Source organism: Phyllosticta citriasiana, assembly GCF_038021145.1.
Source record: "Phyllosticta citriasiana strain CBS 120426 chromosome Unknown IWZ02scaffold_9, whole genome shotgun sequence".
Classification (NCBI taxonomy): Eukaryota; Fungi; Ascomycota; class Dothideomycetes; order Botryosphaeriales; family Phyllostictaceae; genus Phyllosticta; species Phyllosticta citriasiana.
The window spans coordinates 365,163-392,013 of record NW_027117286.1 but is presented as its reverse complement, the minus strand read 5'-3'; the positions used below and the strand labels follow the sequence as shown (position 1 = coordinate 392,013).

Sequence of the window (26,851 nt, the reverse complement as noted above, 5' to 3'; positions counted from 1 at the left end):
CGTTGTGGGGAAATGGGGAATCTGGAATCTGCACCTCATTTTCTCGGCGAAGGATTGCTTTGTTTTTCTTGAAAGACTTAGTCTACACGTCTCTTGGACAATCAGTCTACAATGCCCATCTCGTTGTGTGATTGTCATGCCCCAGATGCGGCACCCAAGACGCCGAATTACCAACCAGCAGCTTCCAACCAGCCTGACGGCGCCAGTCTGTCTGAAATCCAATGAGACGTGTTGGGCTATTTTGCGCCTTCAAATGCAGCATCCCGACCAGTACGAGCTTCTGTACCGCTCGAGGCCTGGACCAGCGTAGACCAGGCCGAGGGATGAACACTGGGGGAGATTGGGGGGCGGATCCGGCCACGGCGCCGTCGTCATCATCCTCCTCCAACCTGTCCTGTCCTGTCCTGTCCTGCAGTGGTCGCGTCCAGCTCCAAGGCAGTCTGCAGCAGCTTCGCTCCACTTGCAACCCTCCAGTCAACAACCCAACGCCTCGATATAATGTCTAATGCACTGGCACCTGTATTGTCACAAAACATCCCCGGCTCCTCCTTCTACAAACGCCTTGTTCCTTCCACCGCCGGCGCGCCGTCTTTTTGACACTCGGGCTAACCTCCGCTCGCCACGCTTTGTCTCACCACCCACCGCAAACCCACCATGGGCGAGTTACCCCCTGATTCGTATACCGCTCAGCGTCTTGTACACAGTCTCTCCTAGCCCAGCACTCGCGGCCGTCGCTCACTAACAGAGCCATAGCAACATGCTACGCCCGAACATCTCTACCTCACATCGCGCCGCTGCTTCATAGGCCCCATCCCGGAGGGCTGGCTCAAGTCGCACCGCCGCGACTGGTACAAGCGCCACTTTCACATCAATTACTCTTCGCGCGCCGCGACCTTTTCCGCCGGCGAGGCTCTGTCCTTTGACCGGCGCCTCACGGGCCTCGAACCGAGCGCTGCTGCTGGAGGAACATTCAAGTCGAGCTTCCCACAACCGCAGGACGTGTCGGGCAACCTGGATGGCGGGGTATCTGAGACTGGACGCAACGCTGAGGCCTCGCGCGCTCAGACAGCACCGGGCCCCGCGGTCGTGGTACCACGCTCGCAGCAGGCTGACGCGGAAATCGTCAGCGAGGAGCTCGAGGGCCGCACGCGCTCGCCCAACCCCAAGTGTCTCGCCCCTACTCCAAATGACAAAGTGCGGCGGAAGAGGAGGCCGGCGGAGAGACGGACGTCGACGGGCTCCTTTGTCACTGCGTCTGAGATCCCCAGCTCGCAGATGAGCCCGCGGCCTACGAGTCCGGCGCCGCCCATAAGCCCCGTGCCGCGGGTATCAAATGGCGAGAGCAGTCTGCAGGTTCCACCGAGTTCGCCAGGTGGTGCTGCGTCTACTTCGTCTTTGCTGCCCAAGGCTAACACTGGCGGCGACGCAGACGCAGGACCGAGCTCGCTTGCCGAGTTGGAGGGCCAGAGGAGGCCGTCTGGCCGCGGTCTGGTCAAGTTTAGCTTCCCAGACGCGTCGAAGCGGGCAGAGATTCAGGCCAAGGCGCGGCTCATCCAGGCGCCGACGCGTCGTTTGACGCGCTTGCGCTGGAGCAAGATCCAGCAGGGCCACATTGTCAAGATGGACAAGATGCTTGTCCGTGTCGATTCGACGCTGGAGCAGCTCGATGACGAATTTGACGAGAACGCCGGTCATCGCATCGAGTCGAGGACGTCGGAGAAGTGGAGAGAGTACATGGTCGTGTGTAGAGATATGCACGATGAGGACTCAGGGGCAGACTTTGTGTTGCAGTTGTACAAGACGAGGGTGAGTTCTGGTAGCTCATGACCGATCCATGAGCATTTGTCACTGCAAGAGCTCTTTGGTGTGCTGACCAGAACAGGTTATCCCTGCCATCGAAGGCGCAAAGACGAGGAAAAAGGCCAAGTACGAAATACCGCTCGCCAAAAAAATCAGCCAGGTCAACCTTTATTCGTCGTTGGATAAGACGGTCGTAGTTTGGACGCCCTCCCGAAAGGGCACGCGGATCTATCTTATTCGACCGCGTTCTGGACATAGCGCAGTTGAGTGGTTTACATTTCTGCGCAAGGTGCTCGGCTGGCAACGAGCATCAGAGTTGCAGATTAACGTACCAGATTTAAAGGTCCAACTTCGCCTGACCAACCCCTTTCAAGAGCTCGAGGGGTCGGAAGAAGTAGCCAAGGCCGCCGAGGGAAACGAAGAGGCCATTGTCAAGGCAGAGCAGGAAGAACAGGCCGTGGCTCGCAACATCATCAAGCGTTCTCTCGACCTGCTCGCCAAATCCAAGGAATATGGACCGGTTGCCCGCGAGTGGGCTGAACGCGAGCGCATCGGTCTGGCGTGGAAGAGATACGACCGCCTGGAATGGGTCCACGGAGCCAACGAGAAGAAAATGTACGGCTGTCTCGCCATGTCCAAGACTCACGATCTCGAGCTGAGGCCCAAGAGCCACTTTTCCACGACTGCAAAAACCAAAAAGGACAATGTTCTGACAGAGCCTGTGCCTATCGAAGGGTTCTTGATAAGATTGACGAGCCAAAGGGGTGTGGACAAGAGACTGGGCAAAATGTTTTTCAAGCGGCTGTACTTTTCGACGCACGACAACTTTCTGATCTTTTCGAGGCCGGCGAGAGTGTCGCCGCCGCCTCCGCCCCATTTCCCAAACGCCAATGGCACGAATGTTCCCTCTGCCAAGACGATATCTGAGTTTATTCCTCTTATATATGCGGTATGTTCCTCAAATTTGGCGAAACCTAGATGCTAATCGTAGCAGGTCAATCCATATCCTATCAAGGATGGGGAAATAGAATGGCTTTCAGAGGATAAGCCCATCGGACCAGCAGCTGTTGCACATCATGATCGAGACGCCGAAGACGAGAGCAGACGAAAGGATGACTTGCTCCTCAAAAGCGATGGGTACATCAACCTTTGCAACGTCAAAAAGGTCCGCAAGGTCCACCGCGGTGCCGCGCCCGCAGATGACCACATCGAGGAAGGCTCCGACGTCGACTTTGATATGGATGTTAGCGACTCGGCGGAAGACGATGGCGTGACACGAGAATTCGACGACGAGCGCACCTTTGAGCTAGTACTGCGCAACGGTCTCATCATCCGTCTGCAAGCCTTTGACAAGACAACCAAGAAGGAATGGATGCACAGGCTTCGAGATCTCGTCAAATACTGGAAGCACCGCAGCACAGCAGAAATCACCGCATACAAAACCGTCCGCAGCGCCAACCTCGCGCTGCTCAACATCGACGAAGAAGCCGAAGCCTTCGTCGGCCAGTACGCCAAAAAGTGGGAGGTGTCGCACACGCACGCGTCGCCGCAGCTCTACAACCTCTGCGGCATCGCGCAATGCCGCAGCATCCGCATGGCAGGCGTACTATATCGCAAACCACGACGCCACGCAACCTTCACGCGGTGCGCCGTCATGCTCGCATCATCGCACCTACTCATCTTCCAAGACTCGCTGCGCAAGGCGACGGGCAAGCAGCTATCACACATCCACCACGAGCACATTGCGTCCATCGACCTGGCCGCCGACAGCGTCTACCTGTACGCCGGCCTGCTCACCGAAAACGACCTCCTCTACCGCAACCGCACCTTCGACAGCAGCAAGCCCGGCTCCTCGGCTCTGCCGCGGATTTATCTTGACGATGGATGGACTAGTACCGACGAGGACGCCATGACGTGCTTTGTCCTGTGGCAGGGCCGCAAGCGCTCGCTTTTTCGGCGGAACGCTGCCTCTGCCTCTTCCTCTTCTTCCTCGTCGTCCCCTGCCGCCGCCGCCGCCGCCGCTCTCACCAGGTCATCAACATCGGCTTCGGACACTTCGGCCATCGCTACAGATGGAAATAAGAAGCGTGCGGCTGCGGGTGGTGGTAGTCGCTTCAAACTCGTCTCGCAGCTCGGCGTCCCTGGATCGGCGGTTGTCTTCAAGGCGCGTAGTCGTGCTGAGCGCGACCATTGGGTCCTTGCTATTCAGACGGAGATTGATCGGCTTGTTGATTTGAGGGAGGGAGGGACGGAGAGTAAGGAGGAGGAGGTGAGGATCGTTGGGGCGTGAGAGAAAGGGGGACGCGGGTTTGGAAAGGGGAAGAGGGGGGTTGGGGGTCAAAGTCGGGTTGTGGAGTAGGTAGGTCGGTACCTATGGTATACATCAATGCATCATACACATGCGTGCCTGCTGCATGCGTATAGGTACCGATGGGAGCTGCAGAGCTTGCAAGGTACTTATCACTGCATTTCTATCCATCCTATTTGTCTAACCATTCAATCTATCTGCCGCGCCCCCCGCCCCCAAACACCCCCTCATAATACCCACTCATCTCCAACCTCAACAGCAACCTCTCAACGCCACCCAACGGCTCTGCTGCCCCCGCCCCGGCCCCAGCTCCAGCACCCCTCAGTCCCGTCGTCCCCATCCCCACCCTCGCACTGGTAGCTCCACCGCCACCAGCACCACTACTAGAGGCAGAGGTGGTAGCGTTAGAGGAGGTGGTGGTAGAACCAGGCCCACGCTTCCCAACCAACCCGCGACACACGCGAACGAAGACGGCGAGTTTGGCGCGGAAAGCGGCGTGCAGGCGGAGCACGGTGGCATTCCTCTCCGCCTCTTTCGCTGCCGCTGCTCCACTGCCAGCATCATCATCGATGTTGTTGTTGTCGTTGTCGTCGTCGTCGTGATTGCTGATGGTGGTGGCAAACGAGAGAATAGTATCGAAAATGTCTTCGAGCAACTGCATTACGGGGCGCTGGCGCCGCCGCAGCAGCAGCGCGAAGAGGATGTTTTCGAGGACGGCGTCGTGGGCGGCGCGCAGGGTTTCGAGGCCCTCGAGGCCGACGGTAATCGAAGAGGACGAGGCGTGCACGATGCGGCGCTCGAGAGCGTCAAGATCGGCTTCAAAGGCATCCCACGCGGCGCCGACGCCGTCATCGAAAAAATGCGCCGCGACGGCCGTGACGAAGTGGTGGGCTTCGAGGCGGAAGAGGGCGGTTGTTGCGGCGGCGCTGCCAGAAGAAGAGCAGAACGACGATGGTCGCGGCAATTGGTGCGTCACGACGAAGAGCATGCGCGCGAGCCGCAGCAGCAGCCGGAAGCAGGCGTCGTACTTGTCGAGGATGGCCGGCGTGAGCACCAGGTGCAGCGGTGCGGGCGGCGTGTATTGCAGGCGCAGAAAGTCGAGGGCATACAGCGAGTGCGGGTCCATGACTTGGTCGATTTCGGCGGGCTGCAGGATGCGGATGGCGAAGGAGAGGTTGCCGGGAATGTCGGGTGTTTCCCGGTGGTGGTGGTGTTTTTGGATTTGCGGGTTTGGCTGCTGTTGTTGTTGCTGCCAGCGGTTATAGAGGCGCGAGGATTGATAGCTTTCGCTGAGTACGCCCATCAGTGCGAGACGCAATTCAGAGCTGGCGGGTGGCCAGTTGGTGGAGCGCGAGCCTAGCTTGAGGCCCATCGGCGCTCCAGTTCTGACAGTACCCCGTCTTCGCTCTGCAGTTTCGAGATCTGGACTGAAGAGCGCCGACGTGAGACGAGACATGAATACCCCGTCGCCGAGGAGCTGGTATTGCCGTTGTATTGAAATGTGTAGGCGGAGGTTGTGTGATTGGAAGAATAGTCGGAGTGTGGTAGCATTGACAAGACGGGCTTGGGCAAGGAAGAGCGGTGTCAGAGAAAGGGACGGCGTAAGAGAAAGAGGTGGCGCAAAGGTGTGCATGTTGTCAGCTGTAGAAGTGGTGGAGAGGCAAGCAAGGACCAGCCGGTGAAGAGTCGTCGAACCATGGACCTCCTCGGTTCGAGGGGCTTCATCAAAAAGCTCCATGGTCTCTTGAAGTTCCCACTCGTACTGTGGGGATTTTGGCACCGGGGGCTCAGTAGACTGCTCGGCTTTTGAGCCCAACTTGTCCTCCGAGCGTTTGATTGAACCAAACTTCCTGACAGCGTCTGCAAGATCTCTCTCGTATCGTCTGGCTTTTGCGGAAATGTTGTCCAAGTCCTCCCACCCGAATTTCCACTCCAGGGGTGGTGGTTCAACACCCACTGAGCGCGGCTTGCAAAGAGGGTGTTTGGGATGGTGTTGTTCCAAGAACCGCAGACTCTTTCCAGTCTCGAAAACCATGCGGCCATCTTCATCGGATACGAATGCGGGCATATGCTCTGATTGGTATGCATGCTCCGTGATCCCAGGACCATCTTCAGCAGGTTCTTCGACATAAACAAACGTGTCTTTGACAGTCTCCGGAGTAAACTCTGTGTTGAAGGCGTGGCGCAGGCCAGCCCACTGAGCAGCAAATTCGAGCCATGGCTCGCTGACACTCTTCAAAATTTCTTGGAAAATGGACCTCAGAAGCGGATCTTCTTGCTCCATCTCCTGCACCCTCCAGTATAGGACCGATATCATCTCTTCATTTGACCTCGAAAACTTGACAGATTCGATCAAGTGCCTGACAATGCCCAAGATTCGATGCGGGCGTTGCAAGAGTTGCTGCAGTTGTAGTGTACTGCGAATAAATTGCCACTGGTCTCCCAGGTGGTCTTCCATGACCGAAATGATTGTTCCTACTGCATTCGCCAACGCCACCTGCGAGGGGAACGCTTGATTGGATTTGAACGTCTTTTCGGCAAAGTCGTTGAGATAGCGAAAGGTGGAGCCGCCCTCGACAAACTGATGAATCAAGCTCTGGGCTGACTGCAGGCTAAGTCCGGATACTCGCGCGTCGCGAATAGCTTGAAGAAAGGTGTTGCCATCGCGGTCGTACTTGAAGAGTGCGGACGACCGTCCGAGGCCCAGGTTGAATAAAGATCCTAGAACAATGTCCGTCCGTACTATTTGCCCCGACGGCACAGGTTGTGTAGCATCCTTGGCTTGCGCAACGGCCTGGTCGAAAGCCTCAGGGCCTGCCTCGGCGATGTATGGATGGGCGGGCTCTCTGGACCCAGGCTTCTCAAAAGACTCCCACGTGTAGAACTTGATGTCGCGATGTACGGGTCCGAGATCTGTAGCCAGCCTCCATATATCCTCCTCGATCGTCTCGCTTTCCTCTAGTTGCTGGGTCGGCAGCGACGACACGGTCGACTCTTGGACGGATTCCAGATCCTCCAGCGGGCCATATTGGAAGTTTTCGAGGTCCGGGAGTCGTAGATCATATTGTGGGTTCTTCGACGGGGCGTACGGGTTGTCGACCTGTGTGGAGTTGACTGCAGCCGGGTCAGCAGTTGCGACGCGAATTGCGACAGGCACTCACTGTCAAGCTCCGGCTCGTGGAACAGGGTGGTCGACGATTCGAGATCCGGGAGAGCAAATCTTGAAGAACGCCATAATTCAGGGACCGCAAAGGCGTCGTTGTCTTGCTCAATGTCAATGTCGTCCATGCTCCCTGTTCGCGACTCGGGGCGACGCGTTGTTGGTTGGCGCGCGGTTCCACTGGACCGTTCCATGGGGGTCTTGCGCTCGGACCACTTCATTGACCTCAACTCTCGACTGGCATCTCGGGCTGTCCGCTCCAACTTCATTCAATTCACCTTGTCTTCGAATCAAATCGTTCAACGAAGTCAGCGACAAATTCTCTCTGTGGCATTCCCCAGGATTCTACAACTGGAGACCTGAGCCAGAGGACTGCATCATCCCCCGCAACCGTCTATTGCCTAGCAAACAACCAAAGTCCAAGCTCTGTTTGCTGATTCTACACTACCCTGACTTTTGAGAATTTCCACTGCTACTTGCGGGAATGGCAGCAATCATACGTGACTACTCGACGTCAGAGCCACGTCCCGTCTTCCCTCGGCTATCTTTCGGGATCATCTGAAAAAGCCAGAGGCCGATAAGGACATGTAGCCTCTTTCCCGAGCAAAGAGAACAAGCCTTGAAGATGGTTATCGGAGAAGTGATGATGGAAACTGGCGGTTCGGTGCAAAATGGACCAGGCCGCGCAGGACCCAACAGCGCAACCCCGCACTTGACCGCAATCGGAAAGTGGGTGGAACCCGAAGGCCTACCTACGTAAGAGATCCGGCAAGCGGCTTACATATATATGTAGACTTTACCCCGGACCTCGCGCCACGACCTCAAGGTCTCTCGCTGCGTCCGTCGTCTCTGGCCATCTCACCAACCAATCATGTCTGCATTCGACGTTGCCGCAGTCAGGGAAAAGTTTCCTGCTCTGAAGCAGAAGCAGCTCTTTTTTGACAATGCCGGCGGGAGCCAGATTCTGGGTGACGTTGTCGACTCGTGAGTGCATCCAACGACTGGAGATGCAAATGCTGATTGTGGGACAGCATTGTATCCTATCTTACCACGACAAACGTGCAATTAGGCGCCAGTTACAATGTGGGACAGCAGTCGACTGCCAAATACACCAAAGGTGTCGAGGCTGCGGCCAAGTACATGAACGCGGACCCTGACGAAGTTGGTAAGTCGGATTAGTGGAGAATGTAATTGGGTGTCTTTCCCAAAGTCTCAAAGGGAATATCCTTGAGTCGAGCAAGAAATCAAATCCTTTTTAATTGCAAAATCTTTGGGCCAAAAGTCCTGCCTCGCATACAAGTCGATCACGGCCCTAACGAATGCCTCAGTCATCGGTGCTTCAACAACCCAGCTTCTCCGCAATCTCTCAGAGGCTCTCGACTTTTCACCAGGCGACGAAATCATTGTGTCAGCATTGGACCACGAAGCCAACATTGCTCCATGGGTCGCCCTGGCCGCTGAGCGCAACCTCAGGCTCAAATGGTGGACGGTGCCAGCAGGCACCACTAACCCCATCCTCACGCCTTCATCTCTCGTCCCGCTCCTATCCTCCCGGACCAGACTGGTGACCTGCACGCACGCCTCCAACATCCTGGGGACTATCCACCCGATCCGCGCTCTTGCCGACACGGTGCACACGGTGCCCGGGGCGTACTTCCAGGTCGACGGTGTGGCCTACGCGCCGCACGCGCGCCTCGACATGCGCGAGCTCGATGTCGACTTCTATACCTTTTCTTGGTACAAGGTGTACGGACCGCACGTGTCGCTACTGTACGGGCGACGGGCGGCGCACGAGGCGTCGGTCCGCTCGCTCGGGCACTTTTTCAACCCCTCGCAGACGCTAGAGCAGAAGCTCTCGCTGGCGGCGTCAAACTACGAGCTCACGGCATCAATCCCCGTCGTCGTCGACTACATGGAGCAAGTTGGCGAAGCCATTGCTGCGCACGAGCAGCGCCTGCAGAGTATTTTGCTCGACTACCTGCGCTCCAAGCCCGACGTCTTTACCATTTTTGGGATGCCCGATGCGGACCGCGCGAAGCGCGTGCCCACAGTGAGCTGGGGCGTAAAGGGCAAGAGTGCGAAAGATGTGGTTGAGGCGGTGGAGAAGGCATCCGACTTTGCGTTCAGATGGGGGCATTTCTACAGCAAGAGGCTGGTGGACGACGTGCTGCAGGCGGGCGAGCATGGCGTGGTCAGGTTCTCGATGGTCCATTACAACACGGAAGAGGAGGTCCAGTCCTTTGTGAAGACTTTTGACAGGGTGATTTGTGGATAAGAGAAATCAAGACGCTCTGGTTGTTGATTGCGGGGACACTGAAATTGCTAAAGCACCCACATGACCATGCTTTTTTCCAACCATCTAGGATAAGATACCTGCCTATATATGCAATCGCACCGCCGAGTCAAGAAGGGGGGTGAAGTGTTTCAGACGCCAAAGGGCCGCCCGCCGCCGAAAAGCGACATGGACAACTTTGAAACCGACAATATCAAGGCGCGGGGTATGTGGAATATAAAGACAAACAGACCCTTTCCCCTACCACCAAACGCACCATCCTTTGGACGATTTTCTTTGTTGGTGGTGGTCAGCAAGCAGCTCGTCGTCTGGTCCATGTCTGGCTGCAACGAACGCTACAGCTTCCTGCGCATCGGCCAATCACAGCTTCAGGCGCACTCGGACCGCACCACACTCGGCGTCGGAATCTGAACCCACCATCGTCATCGGGTCTCGTCAATCACCTACATAACCTCTAGACACCTATTCTAGACATGTATCTAGAGAAACTACTGCCACTTCATACTTCTCGAAGTCTGCTCCTACACTGCCTCTTCTGATCCCTTCTCCAACAAAAGCACACAGACAAAGAAGTCTCTGCACCTCTTCGCCATCTACTTCCCTTCCCCCACGGCCCAAACAGGCTAGCTAGCCGTTGATTGCACCATATCACGTCTGACTACCGTACCGCAACAAGCGCACCGAAAGAAAAAAGTCACCATTCATCCATTTATCCATCCATCGATCGCAAATGAGCGCACGTGCCCTAAACCCAACGGCGGCAGGCGGTGCCGGCGGCGTCCAAAACAAGAACAACGACCATGGCTACGGCTACGGCACTCTAACCTCGTCATCGTCATATAGTCAAAACAACACGCCGAACCAGGTGGAAGACGCCGTTTTGCCGGGCGGTAGCGGTGGCGCGGCCGGCAAGAGCAGTGGAAAAAGGAGCTGGGATTGGCGCTATTGGCGGCATAGGGTTTGGGCTGAGATCGATACCACACATGTTGATGTGCCGCTGTTGGCGACGTGCTTTTGTGCTGGTCTGACGGATAGTACGGTTTATAATGGTGAGTTTTTGACATTTCTCCTTTTGGGATTTTTTTTTTTTTTTTTTTTTGTTTTGTCTATGTCAGTCTGTCTCTCTTCCTGGACTGTAAAAAAGTAATCTGCTTCTTTGAGGTGTTGGTTGAGTAAGATTTTTGGGAGTTTGGTTACCCTACATGTGGCATCGTCGAAGGCGAAAGAGAGGGAAAAAAAAAAAAGAAAAAAAAAAAAAAAAAGATCTCTACAATGACATCAACGGCCAGCTAACCACCGCACCCACACACAGCCTTCAGCACCTTCGTCTCAATGCAAACCGGCAACACAATCTTCATCGCCCTCGGCGCGTCGGGGCAAAACAGCAAACCCTACGGCTGGGTGCGCTCGCTCACCTCACTCCTCTCCTTCATCTGCGGCTCCTTCTTCTTCAGCCGCATCGTCAACAAGCTGGGCGCGCGCCGCCGCTTCACACTGCTCCTATCGTACCTGCTACAAAGCTGCTTCGTCGTCATCGCCGCCAGCCTGGCGCAGGCGGGCGTCATCGACGGGTCGGTCCCGCAGCCGCCAAACCCGGAAGGCACGCCGCGCTGGAACGAGCTGGGCCCGATTGCGCTGCTCAGTTTCCAGGGCGCCGCGCAGATGGTCGTCAGTCGCGGCGTCGGGCTGAACGAGGTGCCCACGCTCGTCTTGACTAGCTTGCTGTGCGATCTTTTCAGCGATCCGGGGCTGGCGGCGCCGTTGAGCGCGAACGCGAAGAGGAATCGGCGCGTCATCGCTTTTGTGCTTACGCTCCTGGGCGCTATTGCTGGAGGTTGGATTTCAAAGGAGACGGGCGGCATCATGTGTGCGCTGTGGCTTGTGGCCGCTGGCAAGTTTGTTGTCGCCGTTTGTTGGGTGTGGTTTCCGGCGCTGTGATTGAGGGGCGAGGGGCTAGATCGTAGAGCGGGCGGAGAGGCATTGCTAGGTTGGAGGCTGTTGAGCCGCGGAGTCAATTAAAGAGAATAATACTGGCTGTGCTACTGCGGCTCTTGCAGCGCGACTCTACAGAGATATTATCCTGCTGTGCCGCCTTATGGACGGCACACGGGTGGTGTCAATTCACTCTACCGCTCTGTTAATTTACTTGTGCAATGGTTGTCCGGAGCGACGCTTCTCTCACAGTCTCATTGCTACGGCCAAATCAAACCAAGCCTCGACATGAGCGCCGGTCCAAGAGCAGAGAAAGCGGCGAGTCTGCTGCTGTCTTTTCTCGTCTACTGCCGCTACTGATCCAAATTCCTAGCAAGACAGTCTGTCATCATTCACGTCATTCAAACAAGAAGTAAGGGACCCTTTCTGTCGTCAGAGCTTTGAGGGCTTTTCCATCATGTTGTCGTTGTTGATGTATCGCGCACGTGCACATTGTCTCGCATGGCACAAAGCACCCGAAACGGACAGACGGACAGCATCGGCAGCCCGGCCCTGTTTTCCGCTCTGCTCTGTCTGTGCGGTGCGCTGCGGTGCCGGACCTCCTCCCTCGACCACGCGGCGACGGCCGTCGGTTCGGTTCGCCGTGTCCGTGTGTGAGGTTGGTGCGCTGGAGCGAGCGAACGAACGGGTCGCGCTCCCGACGATGCTGGCGGAACGGCTGAGAGACGGACTCGAACAGCCGACTTGATGCTCTGGCCCCCCTTTCAATTTTGAAAATGGTAATTTGCGTTTTTTGGTAGTGGTGGAGGAAACTGAGGTTTGGGTGAGTGGGTGGGTGGATGTTGTGCGCTGCATGTGCGGTTGGGGATCGGGGACTGGGGTGCGATTCGATGGGGAAGAATATGTGGTTTGAAGGTGTGACAGCTACGCCTTTGGGCATGCTGGGGGATGGGATTGTCTCGCTGTTTGCGCGTCTGCTCCTGGATCCAAAAATTGCGGCAAAATCTTTATTGTGCTGAAGGGCCGTTGCCGTCTTTCAATTGGACGCTTATGTCGCCCTTCTCAAAACGTCGCTTGACGGCGGTCGAAGCCTGAGAGTTTCCTCTGCGCTGTAGCTAGCTATTCTTCCCGTCTCCGCGGTTGTACAGCAGAGTTGATGGAGCGCGACTGACGCTGGCAGATTGTGAAAATCCTGCGGTCGACATCAGCCCATTGTCTGGGCATGATTATGAAAGACTGGCGCATACATGACGGCTTCTCATCGACGACTGCCGCAAATCGGTGGACGGTAGCATTGAATGGTAGCACAGCATGGTATTGGCTGAATGGATTCGGGTGTGAGGAAGCACAAATGCTAGGCCTCTTCCGATGCTGCGACGCGTGGGGCTGGTAGGAGCGACTGCAGGCCTTGCATGGCTTTTTTCTTCTGGCCTTGTGCAGCCCGTTGGGCTTCTTTCGTTGAACGAGTTGCGGGTTTTATGCGCTCCGTCAAGCTGGTCAATCTAGTCTGCGTGATTAGTCCGAGTCTTCGTGATGCCCAGACTTACTGCTCATTCGCAGAGGTGGCTCTGAGTGTTGCGTAGGCCATAGCCGTGTCCTGCAGCCGAATGCTCCGCAAGGGACATGGGCGATCAATGCATCCGAATGACGTTGCTGGGGGCGGAGGATGCTAGAGTGAAAGAAATGGTTCAATGAGAGGTTTGAGAGGTTGTGAAGTGGTGATTTCCCAGGCCTGGGCATTTGGCTGGTGTCTCAAGGGGCGGCAGAAGGTTGTAATTGTCGCAAGCAGGAAGCAGAGAGGAGGTAGAGGTGGGGTGAGGTTGGACAAACGGAAACGTCCATCTTGGCTCTTGGTTGACACAGTAAGGCCATGATTGCGGAGCAGAGAAGAGATAGACTTGCACAATCTGGTCTAAGACCACCCATGTCTGGTTCGGTGTGGTAATGAGGTCGTTGGTTGAGCCAAGCGGGGGAGACGCGAGTCGGCTTTTGCGCTGGCCACCTCTTGGATCTACTGATACAACACTGTCCCGTCCATCTCACAACCAGGGGCCAACGAGCTGCTCACTCATGTGCAAGCGTCCTTATCTTTCATGAATTTCTGGGGAGGCATACAAACCTAAAGACGACCTTCCTCGCGACATCTCTCGCATGCTTCCCTTCTTGTCAACAGCCTTCGCCTTGGTCGACCTCTGGTCTCATCTCCCATACCGCGACGGCAAGTACTGCTACCAAAACCGAAACTCGGCTGATCCTGACGGCAGCGGACTCGATGCCTCTGTCGACGAGACCTTCCCACCTGTTTCTCTCGCAAACAAAGAGGCAAGAGCCCACGGCTTCCGCCGCTACCGAGATGCGGTTCGATCTGGCAGACACACATAGTTCTCTTCTTCAGGAAAGCAAAGGCCCAGGCTTTCTTAAAGTACGGACGGATCTGCAGAAGGCCTGCGAATGACGTATCGAGACACCGCGGGAAACTTCGCCGCGCCCATCCAGCCTTTTTGTCCATCGATTTGCTCATGTGTCGAACATCATGAAATCGTCGGATTGTTTCGCTGAAAGCGGGGGCTGGATTCATACTTTGTCGGCAAAGATGATATCGGGATAAAAATTGTCGACACTGGAGTCGAGGGACCAATTATTCACGTTGGAGACATGCTGCTTGAACGCGTCGGGGAGTTGTTCCGACGCCGTTCCAAGATCTGGCATCCTCCAGTCTCCGGCACGATAGTCGAACGGCAGAGGAATTTCAGGTGGCCAGTTGACTCTTGCGAGCTGTGAAAGAGTCAAAAGCGCGTTGCCTTGTCCTGCCAAATCCGGCCTGGAGATAAATTCGTCCCTGAGACGAGGCCTTGGAAACGTCAGACTGCTGAAATTTCCATACAGGAGCGTACGAGGTTGAAAGAGCTAGGATTTACCAGGGTAAAAAGTCAACCCAGGCCGGGTGCGGAACGATACTCTGCTCAGCTGTGGGCTTGAGACACTCTGGGATTGCGTGGTAATACTCCATGGTTGTAAAAATGCGCCACTTGGATGTCGTCAGCGATTGGACATGGTCATTCGAAAGAACGCAAGGCGCCATTCCGATGGATGGCTTACTAACGTTGAGAAACTTGACCATCAAGTAAAACATGGCTACTCTTTCCGCTACCCCAGGAAATAACATGCGCCCTATGATGCTTGCCACAAATTCGGCAACGGTTGGATTTTCACTTGGAGTTGGAATCCCACTTTCCATCTGGCACAGCAGCTGCGAGTTCACCGCGTCCCCAGTGTCTGTCAGAGCATGCTCAGACAGCCATCCTACTGTCTGAGTAAATGATTCTCTTTTCCTGCGGATGAATAGGGCAACTTCGGCGGTGAATTGGTCTTCTGCTGTCATATCTGGTGGCTGAAGAGAATACGCGGGTATGTTGGCGCTGTGCACCTGGTCCAATCCAGCGACAGGCATTTCTCCTACGGGATAGCCTTCCGTCCTTGTCATCCATTGAATGGCCTCGCGCTGAGGACTGTTCGCTTGCAGGTACTGCCATGGAATTTGGCCGCGCAGGCCTTCCTGGGCTAGTGTGTGTGAATAAAACACGCCTGCTCCAGAATACAAGGGCTGATGTGCCAGCATTTCATCGGAGGAGTTGGCAACATACGGGAGGGCGGGCGTCGACGGAGACGAAACAGATACCGAACCGCTTGAACGACCTGCATCCTGCCACGCCTTGAGGAAATCAGCAACAGTCTTGTAAACGCGCTTGTCACGACGCGATCATTCGAAAAGTTTCAATGCATCTTACCGGGGCGTTGGTATGAGAAAAGTGCGCCGGTCGCCTGCCATTTGAGTTCACAGCCCTGCTTGAGCTCGCCGGGGGCTGAAATGGTACTTGCGCACCATACGTCGTGTCTGCGGTCTCGAGGACGGAATTGATGTTGACCTCTTGTGGGGCAGCGTCAATGTCCATGCTTCTCTCCGCGCTATTTCTTCCAACTCTGGTTCCCGCAAGTGGGTTTTCCCCGACAATACTCTCAATGGCGCGTGGCCGTCGCTTGAGCAAATCCACCACCTCCTCCACGTTTTGGAAACCCTCGGAAGGCAATCGTCTCGCAATCTCAATCGCTGACGCAGTATCGTTTGCAGCGCAAACTTCCTTGATCACATCCTTGAGATTCTGGTTTTCTTGTTTTAATCTTTGGTTTGTCTCCTTCAGAGCTGATGTCCTCCGCTGGTCCCCCGCAGTGTCGTAGAAACAATCGGTGCGGCCTCTTGCCAGGCAGGAAGAACACGTCGGTCGCCCTCCATTGCATTTGGATTTTCGATTTTGGCATGGCGTACACGCGACATCGGTGACATGGACGCGCGGGGTTCTGCCTTTGGGCTTCTCGAAGGGTTGTGGACTCGTCGCATCGTCGCTCCTCTCTCGCGCGGATGGCGAGGGCGCAGGTGCCAGTGAGGCCCGTCTCGAAGTCTCAGATTTGATTGCGCTCGTCGACGTTGTCCGCGACGTCGTGGCGGCGGTAGGAATTTGGTCCTGCGAAAGATTTTTCGATTCCTCACGCCGACGCGTACCCTTGCTTGACATTTCTGGAAGATCCGGGCAGCTGGGGGAAATACGCTTCAGACACTAAGGAGCCACAATCAACCTGCGGACAACGTCAAGCCCCTGTTCAAGAATGAGCGGACCTCGTTGTCGGTCGTGGACAGAGAATCGCGGATTGTTCGAGATCGCGTTCCGAAACGTCAATTGAAGTTGTGGGTGGCGGGGTTAAGTAGGGAGCAGAAGAATGTCGCGACCTGACCGGCGTGTTTGCGCAGTGGAAGTCCAGGCAGCCTGTCGTTGCGTTGAACAGCATGCTGCCGGCTGCGCCGCGTGCGATCAATGTGGGTTTGTCGAAAGACGCCTTCCGTACTGTTTGCGTGGATCTGCCCAGCTCGAGCTCGGGATAAGGCCGCGGAAATTACTACGGTGCTCCCTGATTATTTTGCGACCTCACCAAATTCCTCTGGAATTCGAAGAGCATGGGTTGGATTTGGACATTGGTGCCCAGGTGGGCGTTGCGCCGCCTCTCCAGGAAATCACCTTTGGGATTGTTCCACCAACCGCTTACGGGAACTACTTTACAACCCTCGATGTCCGTCACTCACACTAACCGCTTGAATCGCGTCCCTCAACCTCTTTGTACGGTCTCGGCACTGTCTGTACGTGAGTCGCGGAGCCACGACTTTGCCATATTCAACCGCTCTCAGAGAGCTTTCTAACAGTGTCACGTATCTTGCCTTGATTGGTCTTTTCACGGGCAGTGGCACAGCATTCGACCCACTCTCAATATGTGCGTCGGACGTTTGAATCGAAATCAGAACCCTTCGAGTGTGGTTCTAGACCGAGCTTCGACCTTTACGAATTTCCAAACACCCCTGTAAGATGCCAGAGCTATCATGACTACCGTAGTGCCAAAATGGTTCCGTCGCCGACCTCCTACATCATCCTGCTATTCATCCGTCTCCAATGGAAACCAAAATCATGATCTTCTTTGCGAGCTCTCCTTTCCCCTTCTAATGTTGACCTGATCTGGATATTCAAGGAAATGCCAACCCGGATCCCCTACGGGCTTTTCTGCTAATGATTCAATCCACAGATTCGCCTTGTCAAGTTCCAACGACTCTGCATCACAAGTGGCCACGCCCATCTTCCAGCCAGTCATGGTCGCAAGCGATGATGCGATTGCGGAAAAGAGCGGAAGATCCGAAGTCGATTTGTATAAGCCCCAGGGGATTACTCGCCACTACGAGAATATGGCGCGCTATGGTCGTCTAACCACGCGTCTAATATGAACTGCGGCGCGTCAAATCCAATACTGCAGTCTGGCCGAGAAGTTTTGATTCGACTCTAGCCGACCAAGCCATTGATTCCCCATATAAACAGCCCAGCAATGTCGCTTAGGCTGTGTATTTTCCACACGCCGTCTTTTCACTCACACGGATGACCTAATCTAATCCCAGACTCTCGTCCGGCTTCTTGATCTACAAGATGACGCCGTATTTCTCCAATCCGACGACTCGATGAAGCAGCCAAAAGAACCCGGACGTGAATCCACCGAAGAAATCCCACAAAATGCAAGCGCTAGAACAAAACAACTGAACGCCGGATTACTGAGGTCCTCACAGATGCCCTGGACAAAGAGTGAGCTTTTGACACGGCGTGATGCATATGTAAAGTGCAGTGCGGCTTCCTGCCGATCTGCTCCGTCCATTGTGGGGAACTGATCGCCGCGAGCCAATAGTTTTCAGATCCGGGGCCCACTTGCCACCAGACGCAGAGGCCGTATAGAATACCGTCGGGCCTGAGCATATCCCTTTATCTGTGTCACACATAGTCGTAAGAAGATGCCAACCTTTACTGTTTTCGAGTCATACGAAATACACCCCGTCGTGCTACTTTGTGTGTCTCTTTTCAAGAAGAACTGGATGCACGGATTCTCCATCGTGGCTGGCAGGAGCCTCCTTTTTACCCGCTTAGCCGCCGGTTCGAGGGCGCGCTTGCTATGGATTTGATTTAGTCTCTCTTCGGAATTTGCCTGCGATGGTTCGACATCAAGCTGCAGCACACAAAGCTATCAAATCCCTTTGCCATGATGGGGGAACATGGGAAATCCGAAAAATTGCGTGTCTTGGGGCACAGCATTTTTCTGTCTTTTGCGTGTCATTGACCCCCTTTTCCAGACTTTTACAGAGAATTGAGCACGTTTTGAACGGGACCAAACTAAGCGAGACAATGATGTTCTCTTGGGATTGGCTTCTATTCATCCGAATGGGGAGCCTTATTGAAACGCATTTCAGCATTTCGAAGCGTCTCCTCTCTCCCGCCTACATTTATGGAAATTTCCACTCGCTAGTCGTGTCTTCTAACCCATCTGAAGCAGAATCAGCGGGGCTTGTTTGCTTTGTACCTTTTCATTGGAATCCACAAACGATTCAGGCCATCTGCCCAAAGTGGAATCAAAGGGGACATGCCACTAGCCCTCGACGTTGCTCCTCCATTCACATGTCACGGCACCGCTGCCTCGTCTTTGATTCGGCTGCTCATGAAGGGTCTGGGTGACTAAGTGCCTCAAGAAAGAAGACTCGTGGCCAACTCGTCCCGCTACTTTCCGCGGTTGAAGGCCTAGAGCATTACAGAGTCCTTTCGACCAGGGGAAGATTCCTTTCCTCAGTCACCCTGCCTCAAGTCCCTCGCCACAGAAACTGTCAAGTTGTCCTTCTTACGTTGATGGTACCCATATGTGGAATATGGGCTGCCGTGGCAGTTGTATGGTCCTACAACATGTGGAGCCTGGTTCGCAGGCGCTTGGTTCGTTGGTTTGCGGAAGCCTATGTTGCGTGTTTCCGACAGGCAGAAGGAAGTCCATGGGACGCTGGGGTTCGGAAAGGACGTCTTGTCACGTAATCGAGGTGCGCGTGTCGGGTGGATAGGCAACGAAGGATAGATGCTCGCTGGTGCACGACCGTCGGTTCAAGGTCCTTCAACGCGACAACGAGGGGCTCTGCCTGGCGTATGTCAACCACGTCAACATGAAAGCTAGAAGAAGGATGATTGCCAGTGGTATTGATCCTGAGAAGGGGGACTCGTCCTGGCGCGCCGAGTCAGCTTGGCTCCCCTGACGTCTACTGACATCCAACCGGCAGTCGTTTGATGATTCAGGACACCTTTGCTTGCAGACGCTTATGCCACATGCATCTGGACGTCCCTGTCACAGTGCCCCTCTGGAGGTTATGGGGCGCCTTTCGATGACTGACTAGGGGGCTCGTCCGTGAGGAGAAAGATGAGCGCCGGCCGATTCGGTCAATCAGGGGGCCGAGAGCCTTGGGTTGGATGTTTCGCAAGAGATGCTGAGAATTGCAGGACCAGCGGGTGACTGAGTAGACTGATGAGAGGACTTCAGGACAGGTAGTCGGCGTCGTAGGGGTCGATGATTTTCGGATGTGTGTGGATTACGGAGTTTGATGGTGCGCTTGATGCCTCCTCCGATGATGGCCTGTGTGACCGAGTCGGGGGAACTTCTGCTCATGTCCACGTTCTTTGTACTTTTGCATGAGGAAAAGACTGCAACAGCTGGTGGCGATTATTCTTTGAGCTCCATCGGCTCACCTCTTCTACGCATCAAAGACTTCCCACAAATAGACCACCTATATCACTGACTTGACCACAATCTGGCAGCCCCATCTCGAATCCAAGCATCCATCTACCAAGAGCATACAAAAGTCGCACAAGAGAAGACTCTGGCTCACGAGCAGCACTGAAAGATTAGATAGCATTCTTCGGATACGTTTCCGAAATCTCAGCGGCTCCTCATCACATACTTTTGGCCTCGTCCTCGTTCGCGTGCTCTTCCCTGCGCATCCGTATCACGCAAGCACTTAGACGTACACCAAAAACAATCCTCTTTCCAACTCCTGGTCTCTGGATGGCTAGTCAAGTCCGCAAGCTACTAGAGTCAGACTACCATCTCCCCAAAATCGAGCCCGACGACGCTCCTCTTGCACTCCTCAGAGACTTCACGTGTGGCTATCTCCTCACCTCTTCGTCTACTTCTGAGTCACGCAATCCACTAACGGCGGGGCGCAACGGATTGAGTTGGATGGCGCAAGAAGCGGGGCAGCGCGAGTTACTAAAGTAGACACCGTGCGCGTAAGTTGGATAGATAGGTTGACTTAGTGATACGGTGACGCGAATGGGCTTTGCGATGTTTGGAAGAGCTGTTAGGGATATTCTGAAGGATGGGAGGGTGTGATGTACGTGTCACTATTGCCTCTTTGCAGTTGGTCGCATGGGAGGACCATTTTATGATGATTGATGCAAGACTTTTTGGTGGCTCTTTGGTTTCTGGGAATGACTACCAGGTAGATTGATATGTGTCGTAAAGCTCTCCTGCTGAGATGTACAAGGTGGAGTTGAAGTGGAACAAGAAGGCTGGGCTGGCAAGTATCCTTAACAAGTAGGAGTTACCTTTGGTCCTTATCCAGTACACATACGACCTTGTCAGAATATGGGGGCTCGATGTGCGATACGTGTCCACTTGATTTGAATGAAAGGAAGATGGGATGGATACAAAAGAGGAAGCCGAGGATACCTTTGATACGCGTCTGGTTGATGGGGAGCAGAAATGGAAGGAGACGATGACGGAATTGGAGGGCTCGTTCCCTGTGCATAGAGAAAGGCCACCTCTTGCCTGTCGACGGCCCCTGGTGCAAAGGGCGTTTGATCACTATCCAAGGAGATGATCCTATCAGGGCGTTTATTTACTGGCAGGGTTTTATTTTTCTGAACCGCATGAGGGCAACAGGCTGCCAGATGTTCAGTATTTGCCAAGTCTTGACCTAGATGCGGGCCATCGTGAGCCAGGTACTCATTGGCAGGAGGAAATCATCAAACCAGGAGTAGGGGTGGAGAGGTGTTCCTGGGCATCACTTTGGTCGAGTCAACCACGGCCAAGGGCCCATCAGCTCTTCAGGTCCGTGGCAAACGGGCGCCGTATACATGCCACGACGACGAAGACCGAAAAAAGACGGTGTTGACCTGTTAAGCAAGGGATGCAGTGCCGGTGAGGTCAGGCGGCTCTGGCTCTGGCGTCAGTCGACCGGCGGCTGGGTGGTGGTAGCGGCTTGGCACACGTGAGCAGCGGATTTCCAACTTTGCGATACCTTACCTTCCGCTAGACCTTCAACCAAGCTCCGTCCGCAAGATCTCCATCTCTACGTCTTCGATTGCAGCCCGCGACCCGTTTCTTTGCAAGCGACTTACGCATCTCCGCCGAACACGCTCCGCGCTCTCTCTGTGGCCCTCGCCGCTCTAGCTCTGCCTGCTCCTGTTCAAGGATCGCCGCACGCACAAAACTCACCTCACAGGGACACTTCGTCACTCTGAACTGTCTCGCTCTCAATCGCCACTCAACGCCCTCCGCTCTGCTCTCTCTTCGTGAAGCTTTACCATGGCCCCGTCCACATTCGCTTCTGCCGCCGCCGGCAGCAATCCAAACGCCAACTCGACGCGTGCCGACTCTGGCGCCGACTGGTCAGTACTCCCGCCCCTCCATTCCAACAACGCGCCATCAACACGTCCACCTTCTATCTGCATGGGCCACGTCTACCGTCGCACTCGAAGTTCTCTTCGCCGCTAATCCGCCCAGGTCCCGACGCGCAAACGGCGCAACTCAGACCTTCCGTCGTCCCTCGCATGCTGCCAGTCTTTCAAACGCCGCCAGCGCCCAAAACGCGACGAGCCCTGGAGTATATGTCCCTCCACAGCATCGAAACGGCACTGCAATCACTGAGAATCGCTACGGTCGCGACCAGTTGCTCTCGTTGTTCCGCCAGAATAATTTTGATCCTGACGATGCATTGCACACCCTCTACGCCGGTAGCTGGGGTCCTCAAGCTGTAAACGGTGCCGCCGAAAATTCCTGGGGTCGGGACCATGGCAAAGAGGGCCAACCCGGTCCCGACATCTGTTGGGATAGAGACGGAAACATTTTACCCCTCTCATTGACTGATATGACCGATGAGGAGAAGGAGGTGAGTGTCAACGCTGCACAGGTCCTCGCTCGCCCCCTTGGCTGATTCTGAAATGATGGCATTTTCGGACGGCTACTCCACAGACTGGTTCACCGTCTTTGCAATTTAATCATTTCTGGAGCTGACTAGCGTATTCTAGTACTTTGCCGGATCTGTCAACTCGCCAATTAAGATGCCCAACCAGAATGCGAACAAGGACAGCACTGCGAAGGATGGTGTGCGCAAGGCCTCTGTATCCCATGCGAATGGTCCAGGTAATTACGGCCTTTCTTCTCCGACGACCAACCGTCCAGGCACACGCCGACGCGATACAGGAGATGCGTTCCCATTCCCAACCACCGGTGCGTCCCCAGCCTCGACCAGATTCACGCCGGAGTCGAATGCCGCCGTGCCGCCACCCGCGTTACTTCGCCGACGCACGGACTACAAGGATCCCTCGTCTGTCAACACGACTCAGGAAGAACGCGACAAAGACAAGACTCAGAGCGAGACTACTGCCAACAATCCTTTTGGCTCTCTCAAGCGGACGACTATCGGCCCATTCAGCGCCGGCGTCGCTGCTCCATCTTCTCCGTGGAGCGCTGGGCCGCAGAGTGCTGGCTTCTCACCCATGGGCAGCTTTGGAAATTTTTCGCTTGGCAACAACTCTGGACAAGCTAGCACTCCCACTGACAAGAAACCTAATCTTGCTGGCCTCCGAGGCGAGTCTCGTTTCAAAGGCCTGATGAACAAGGACAGTTCCGAGGAACTGCACAAGACTCTGAGAGAAAAGGCTTCTCTCAATAGTCTCGGCAAAGTTGCCGAAAGCGACCAGGGCCGACAGACCCCTTCTTGGATGGAAGCTCGACAGAATCGCGCTCCCAGCAACGACACGGACCTTTACTTTGAACAAGACGAAAACGCACGCTCGGGAAGTGCTGCTCTTCTTGGTGGACAAGACGCGAGTCCTCCTCGGCGTCGCGTCACTGGTTTCGGTACGCCAAACCGCCAGGAATCTCGCGATGAGTCTGGCCTTGCGGCTTTTGGAATGACGGCAGACAATACCGGCTTTAACAGCTTCTTCCAAAGAGGCGCTTATGATTACCAAACTCCACAGCATCAGGGAGGACAGGGAAACGAGCCAATGAGTCCCACTGACACTAACCCATACCGAAGCCCCGAGCACGAGAAACGCGAGCCCGATGACGTTGACACTGATGGCTCCGACGTTCAGAACGCTCAGCTGCCTGGACTGGGCGGTTTCATGAACAACCCTGCATCGGCCGGTGGTGGCATTTCTTCATTTGGTGGCCTTGGTGGACTGGGACGTGTGTCTTCCGCATACGAAGCCTCTGCTAGTGATCGCAGCCAAACTTCAAGCGCCGGCGCTAACCGTGGCTTCCCCTCTCTTGGCGGCCTTGGAGGTCTACCTGGACTTGGTGGATCGTCGGCTTGGAATTCCAACCAACCGGCGGTGGGAACTCCAAGCCGGGAGCGTTTCGCGACTCCTTTTGGCGATAATGCGTTTGGCTCCGTTGGAGAAATGCATTCGCCCAGTCTCGCGGGATTGGGCAGCAACAATCTCTACAATGGAGGAGGTCTTGCGGGACTTAGTGGCTCTGGTTCCATTGGTCGTAACAGCAAGCTGGGATCCCTTTTGCCTGTCGGCATGCAAGACCAGATGCGCCAAAATGAGCAAGTCAGGTTTGGAAGTGATGCTGGCGATGGCGACGGAGCCAATCAGCATGGATCATTTGGCAGAAACTTTGGAGCCAACCAAGGACCACAAAGGGATACCGACAGCCCCTTCCGTACTGGCAGGGGCGTCTTTGATGATTTAATCAATTCCAGTTTCCGGAGGAATGACAGCGGACAGCAAATGGAGGGTCTGGGTCACTTTGATGCGTCGACGGCTGGCGCCGTTCAGGCACCAAATCTGGCGACGTCCCAACAGCCAAGCGTCAACTCTCTGCGCGGTGTTTCGCAAGCCATGGCCGTGCAAACTCCCGGTGTGAGCAGCTCGTCCTCGAATCAGCCTCCGGCCGCGCAACAGCGACAAATGGTTATGCCCGATCGCATGCGCTGGGTCTACCGTGACCCCCAGGGCCAGATTCAGGGACCTTGGTCCGGCCTTGAAATGCACGATTGGTACAAGGCCGGGTTCTTCTCCCCCGACCTTCTTGTCAAGAAGCAAGAGGACCTCGATTACGAGCCTTTGGCTCAACTCATCCGCCGCATCGGCAATTCGCGCGAACCCTTCCTCGTCCCTCAGATTGGCATTCCTCATGGTCCTCCTAGCACGCAACCTGGTAATGCTTGGGCTAACACGACTGTTGCTCAACCGCCGTTTGCCAACAGCTTCCCCAGCTTTGGCACCACTTTGACAGCCGAACAGCAAAATGCCCTGGAGCGACGGAAGCAGGAAGAGCAGTACCTGATGGCCCGCCAGAAGGAACATCTTGCCCAACAGCAGGCCATTGCGAAAATGACTATGGGCTCTATTCACCCACACCAGCTTCAGCACCACTCAAGTGCCCACAGTCTTCACAGCCAGCCCAGCTTTGGAAGCATTACATCCCCTGGTGGTTACCAGCCTTCTCCGACTCAAGCCCCCCTCCCCAGTCAAGGTACTGCTGGGTTCTTCGACAATTCCTTCCGCCCTGGCCCGGTTGGCGGTTTGCCCCCCATTGGCGCTGGCATGGACGTGTTGGGAAACATTAGGGAGGAGGAGGTACCTGGCATGCTGCAGCGTTTGAACGTGGGAGCCGGAAACCAGGGACAGTTCAACGCGGCTCCTGGCGCGCTCGGCGGTCAGCCGTCCAGCGATGCTCATGCCCCGCAAGTCAGCCAGATGTTGAATGACCGCGCGCGCCTGCAGCGCGAGCAAGCCGAGCATGATGCTCGCACGAAGGATAGCGAGGGGCAAGTTCAAGAGTCAGCCGAAAGGCTCAGGCAGTTTCATGAACTGCAGGAGGAGCGACAGAAGCAGGAGCAGTACCAGCACGCCATCGGAAGCGATCCCAAGGGCAAGCCTTCCCACCAGGAAGAGCTCATCAAAGGAGTTGAAGAGGATCATGTCCACGCGCAGCTTCGCGAACAGATGGAGCAAGCAACCAGCAAGGAGAATGATGTACTGTCCAAGTCTGAGCCTCTGTCTCTGACCGAGCAAGTCAAGGCCGCATCTGCAAAGCAAACTCCGGCTCCTCAGTCTCCTTGGGCCAAGGTCGACACTTCGATGCCGATGCCATTCCCTCCGCCGCAGTCGAGCTCCCCTCTGCCCGCCCCTGCGGCACAGCGCAAGCAGAATCTTGCCGACACTCTTCACCAGGAAACCCGCTCGCGTTCGCAGACTCCGTCTGCTGAGACCCCAAGTGCTTCGATTGCTCCTTGGGCCAAGGAGACAAGTGAGGCACCGAGAGGACCCTCTCTCAAGGAGATTCAAGAGGCCGAGGCCAAGAAGGCCGCTGAAGTTGAGGCTGCTGCCGCTGCCGCTCGCCGTGAGGCCATGGAGAAGGAGTTGTTGGCCGCGGCACAGCAGGCTCAGTCTCAGCCTGGTCTGCCTTCTAGCTCCAACTGGGCCAGCGGTGCCTCTCCCGTCAATGCTCCCGGTACGCCATCTGCCTGGGCCAAGGCCACTGCAGCCAAGACCGTTGGGGTTGCACCTGCGAAGAAGACTTTGCAGCAGATTCAGAAGGAAGAGGAGGTCCGTAAGCAGAGGACGGCGGCTGCTGCCGCTGCCAATGCTGCTGCGGCAACGAGCTCCCCAGTTGGTGCGCCTCAGCCCATGTCTGGGGGCAAACGCTACGCCGATCTTGCCGGCAAGGGTATCACTATCAACACTAATACTGGTTCTGGCACGAGTGCTGGTGCAGGTGCTTGGACTACGGTTGGGGCCAGCGGCAAGATCAAGACTCCTGCCCAAGCTCCACCAAGCCCGGCCACGACCAGGGCTGTCAGCACGGGCACTCCGGCGTCCAAACCGAAGCCAGCGGCTCCCGTGCGTGCTCTCACTTCGTCGACGCCGCTTGCCGGGGCGATCAACGCACAAGAGGAGTTCAAGAAGTGGGTTGCCAACGAGCTTCGCAGCGACCTGAACAAGGGCATCAATGGTGAGTACAGTCGTTCCAATGGGAAATGACTGGCTAATTTATTTGTTTTTCAGTTGATGACTTCGTCTCGAATCTGCTTACTTTCCCGGCCGATCTTGAGATTGTCACGGAAGCTGTTCACTCTGTTTCGCAAACCATCGATAGCCGTCACTTTGCCGAGGAATTCATCCGCCGCCGCAAGCTCGCTGACAAGGGCATTGTCGACAGCAGTGGCACCGCCAGCCCTGGTCCGGTCAACGGCTCGGGTGGTTGGTCAGAGGTGGCCAAGAAGGGGTCGGCGACCAGCCAGTCCGCTTCTCAGCAGGCCAAGGACGACGTTGCCTTCAAGGTGGTTGCGGCGAAGAAGAAGGGCGGCAGGAAATGATTTTAGTTGTTGAGAGCGACGTTGGGCTGTAGCAGCCACTTTGGCAAACGTATTCGTTATGAATTCAGGTGTAGGAGGATAAGGAGCGAAGCGGTTGTCGTGGTCGCCTGGAGCGTTGGTTGTATTGCTAGCATCGCATGAGCATCGGTAGCGATGTCAAAAGCATTCCGGGGATAATTGTGGTGCCCACATGCCTTGGACAAGGAGCGGGAGTGAGACAAGGTGGCTGTGCGAACCTGGGGCGCCACATTGTGGAACGCCACCGCAAACAAGGGCTGTGGCGCAGGCGCTCAGTTGATATGTCAGGCTACCACATCCGGCGGCATCGCATACGAATGACCGTGTCCA

The 26,851-nt window shown here is 55.5% G+C and overlaps 6 protein-coding genes across 6 annotated transcripts; 4 read left to right on the top strand and 2 right to left on the bottom strand.

The window, feature by feature from the left end:
* Positions 1 to 51: 51 nt before the first annotated feature.
* On the top strand, positions 52 to 4,312 carry IWZ02DRAFT_455695 (Pleckstrin homology domain-containing protein). Its single transcript, XM_066767806.1, has 4 exons — positions 52 to 658; positions 754 to 1,806; positions 1,883 to 2,749; positions 2,795 to 4,312. Exons 1-4 carry the CDS (start codon positions 506 to 508, stop codon positions 4,088 to 4,090), a joined length of 3,369 nt encoding a protein of 1,122 aa, XP_066621101.1. The 5' UTR covers positions 52 to 505; the 3' UTR covers positions 4,091 to 4,312.
* Positions 4,297 to 7,426, bottom strand: IWZ02DRAFT_476093 (Spc98 family-domain-containing protein; the record flags this gene model as incomplete). The annotated part of the gene is made up of 3 exons (XM_066769023.1): positions 7,270 to 7,426; positions 4,535 to 7,222; positions 4,297 to 4,334 (listed from the first exon to the last, which is right to left on the bottom strand). Exons 1-3 carry the CDS (start codon positions 7,394 to 7,396, stop codon positions 4,297 to 4,299), a joined length of 2,853 nt encoding a protein of 950 aa, XP_066621100.1. The 5' UTR covers positions 7,397 to 7,426.
* A 508-nt stretch (positions 7,427 to 7,934) lies between these two features.
* IWZ02DRAFT_309567 (pyridoxal phosphate-dependent transferase) lies at positions 7,935 to 9,917 on the top strand. Its single transcript, XM_066764038.1, has 3 exons — positions 7,935 to 8,252; positions 8,300 to 8,433; positions 8,597 to 9,917. The coding sequence occupies exons 1-3, from the start codon at positions 8,140 to 8,142 to the stop codon at positions 9,541 to 9,543; spliced, it is 1,194 nt and encodes a 397-aa protein (XP_066621099.1). The 5' UTR covers positions 7,935 to 8,139; the 3' UTR covers positions 9,544 to 9,917.
* An 884-nt stretch (positions 9,918 to 10,801) lies between these two features.
* Positions 10,802 to 11,695, top strand: IWZ02DRAFT_309625 (DUF1275 domain protein). Its single transcript, XM_066764039.1, has one exon. It carries the CDS (start codon positions 10,894 to 10,896, stop codon positions 11,497 to 11,499), a length of 606 nt encoding a protein of 201 aa, XP_066621098.1. The 5' UTR covers positions 10,802 to 10,893; the 3' UTR covers positions 11,500 to 11,695.
* Positions 11,696 to 15,134: 3,439 nt separating this feature from the next.
* Positions 15,135 to 16,165, bottom strand: IWZ02DRAFT_309686 (uncharacterized protein). Its single transcript, XM_066764040.1, has one exon. The coding sequence runs from the start codon at positions 16,062 to 16,064 to the stop codon at positions 15,243 to 15,245; it is 822 nt and encodes a 273-aa protein (XP_066621097.1). The 5' UTR covers positions 16,065 to 16,165; the 3' UTR covers positions 15,135 to 15,242.
* A 5,022-nt stretch (positions 16,166 to 21,187) lies between these two features.
* Positions 21,188 to 26,836, top strand: IWZ02DRAFT_455666 (uncharacterized protein). Its single transcript, XM_066767804.1, has 4 exons — positions 21,188 to 21,551; positions 21,667 to 22,051; positions 22,191 to 26,139; positions 26,193 to 26,836. Exons 1-4 carry the CDS (start codon positions 21,469 to 21,471, stop codon positions 26,501 to 26,503), a joined length of 4,728 nt encoding a protein of 1,575 aa, XP_066621096.1. The 5' UTR covers positions 21,188 to 21,468; the 3' UTR covers positions 26,504 to 26,836.
* The last annotated feature ends 15 nt before the right edge of the window (positions 26,837 to 26,851 follow it).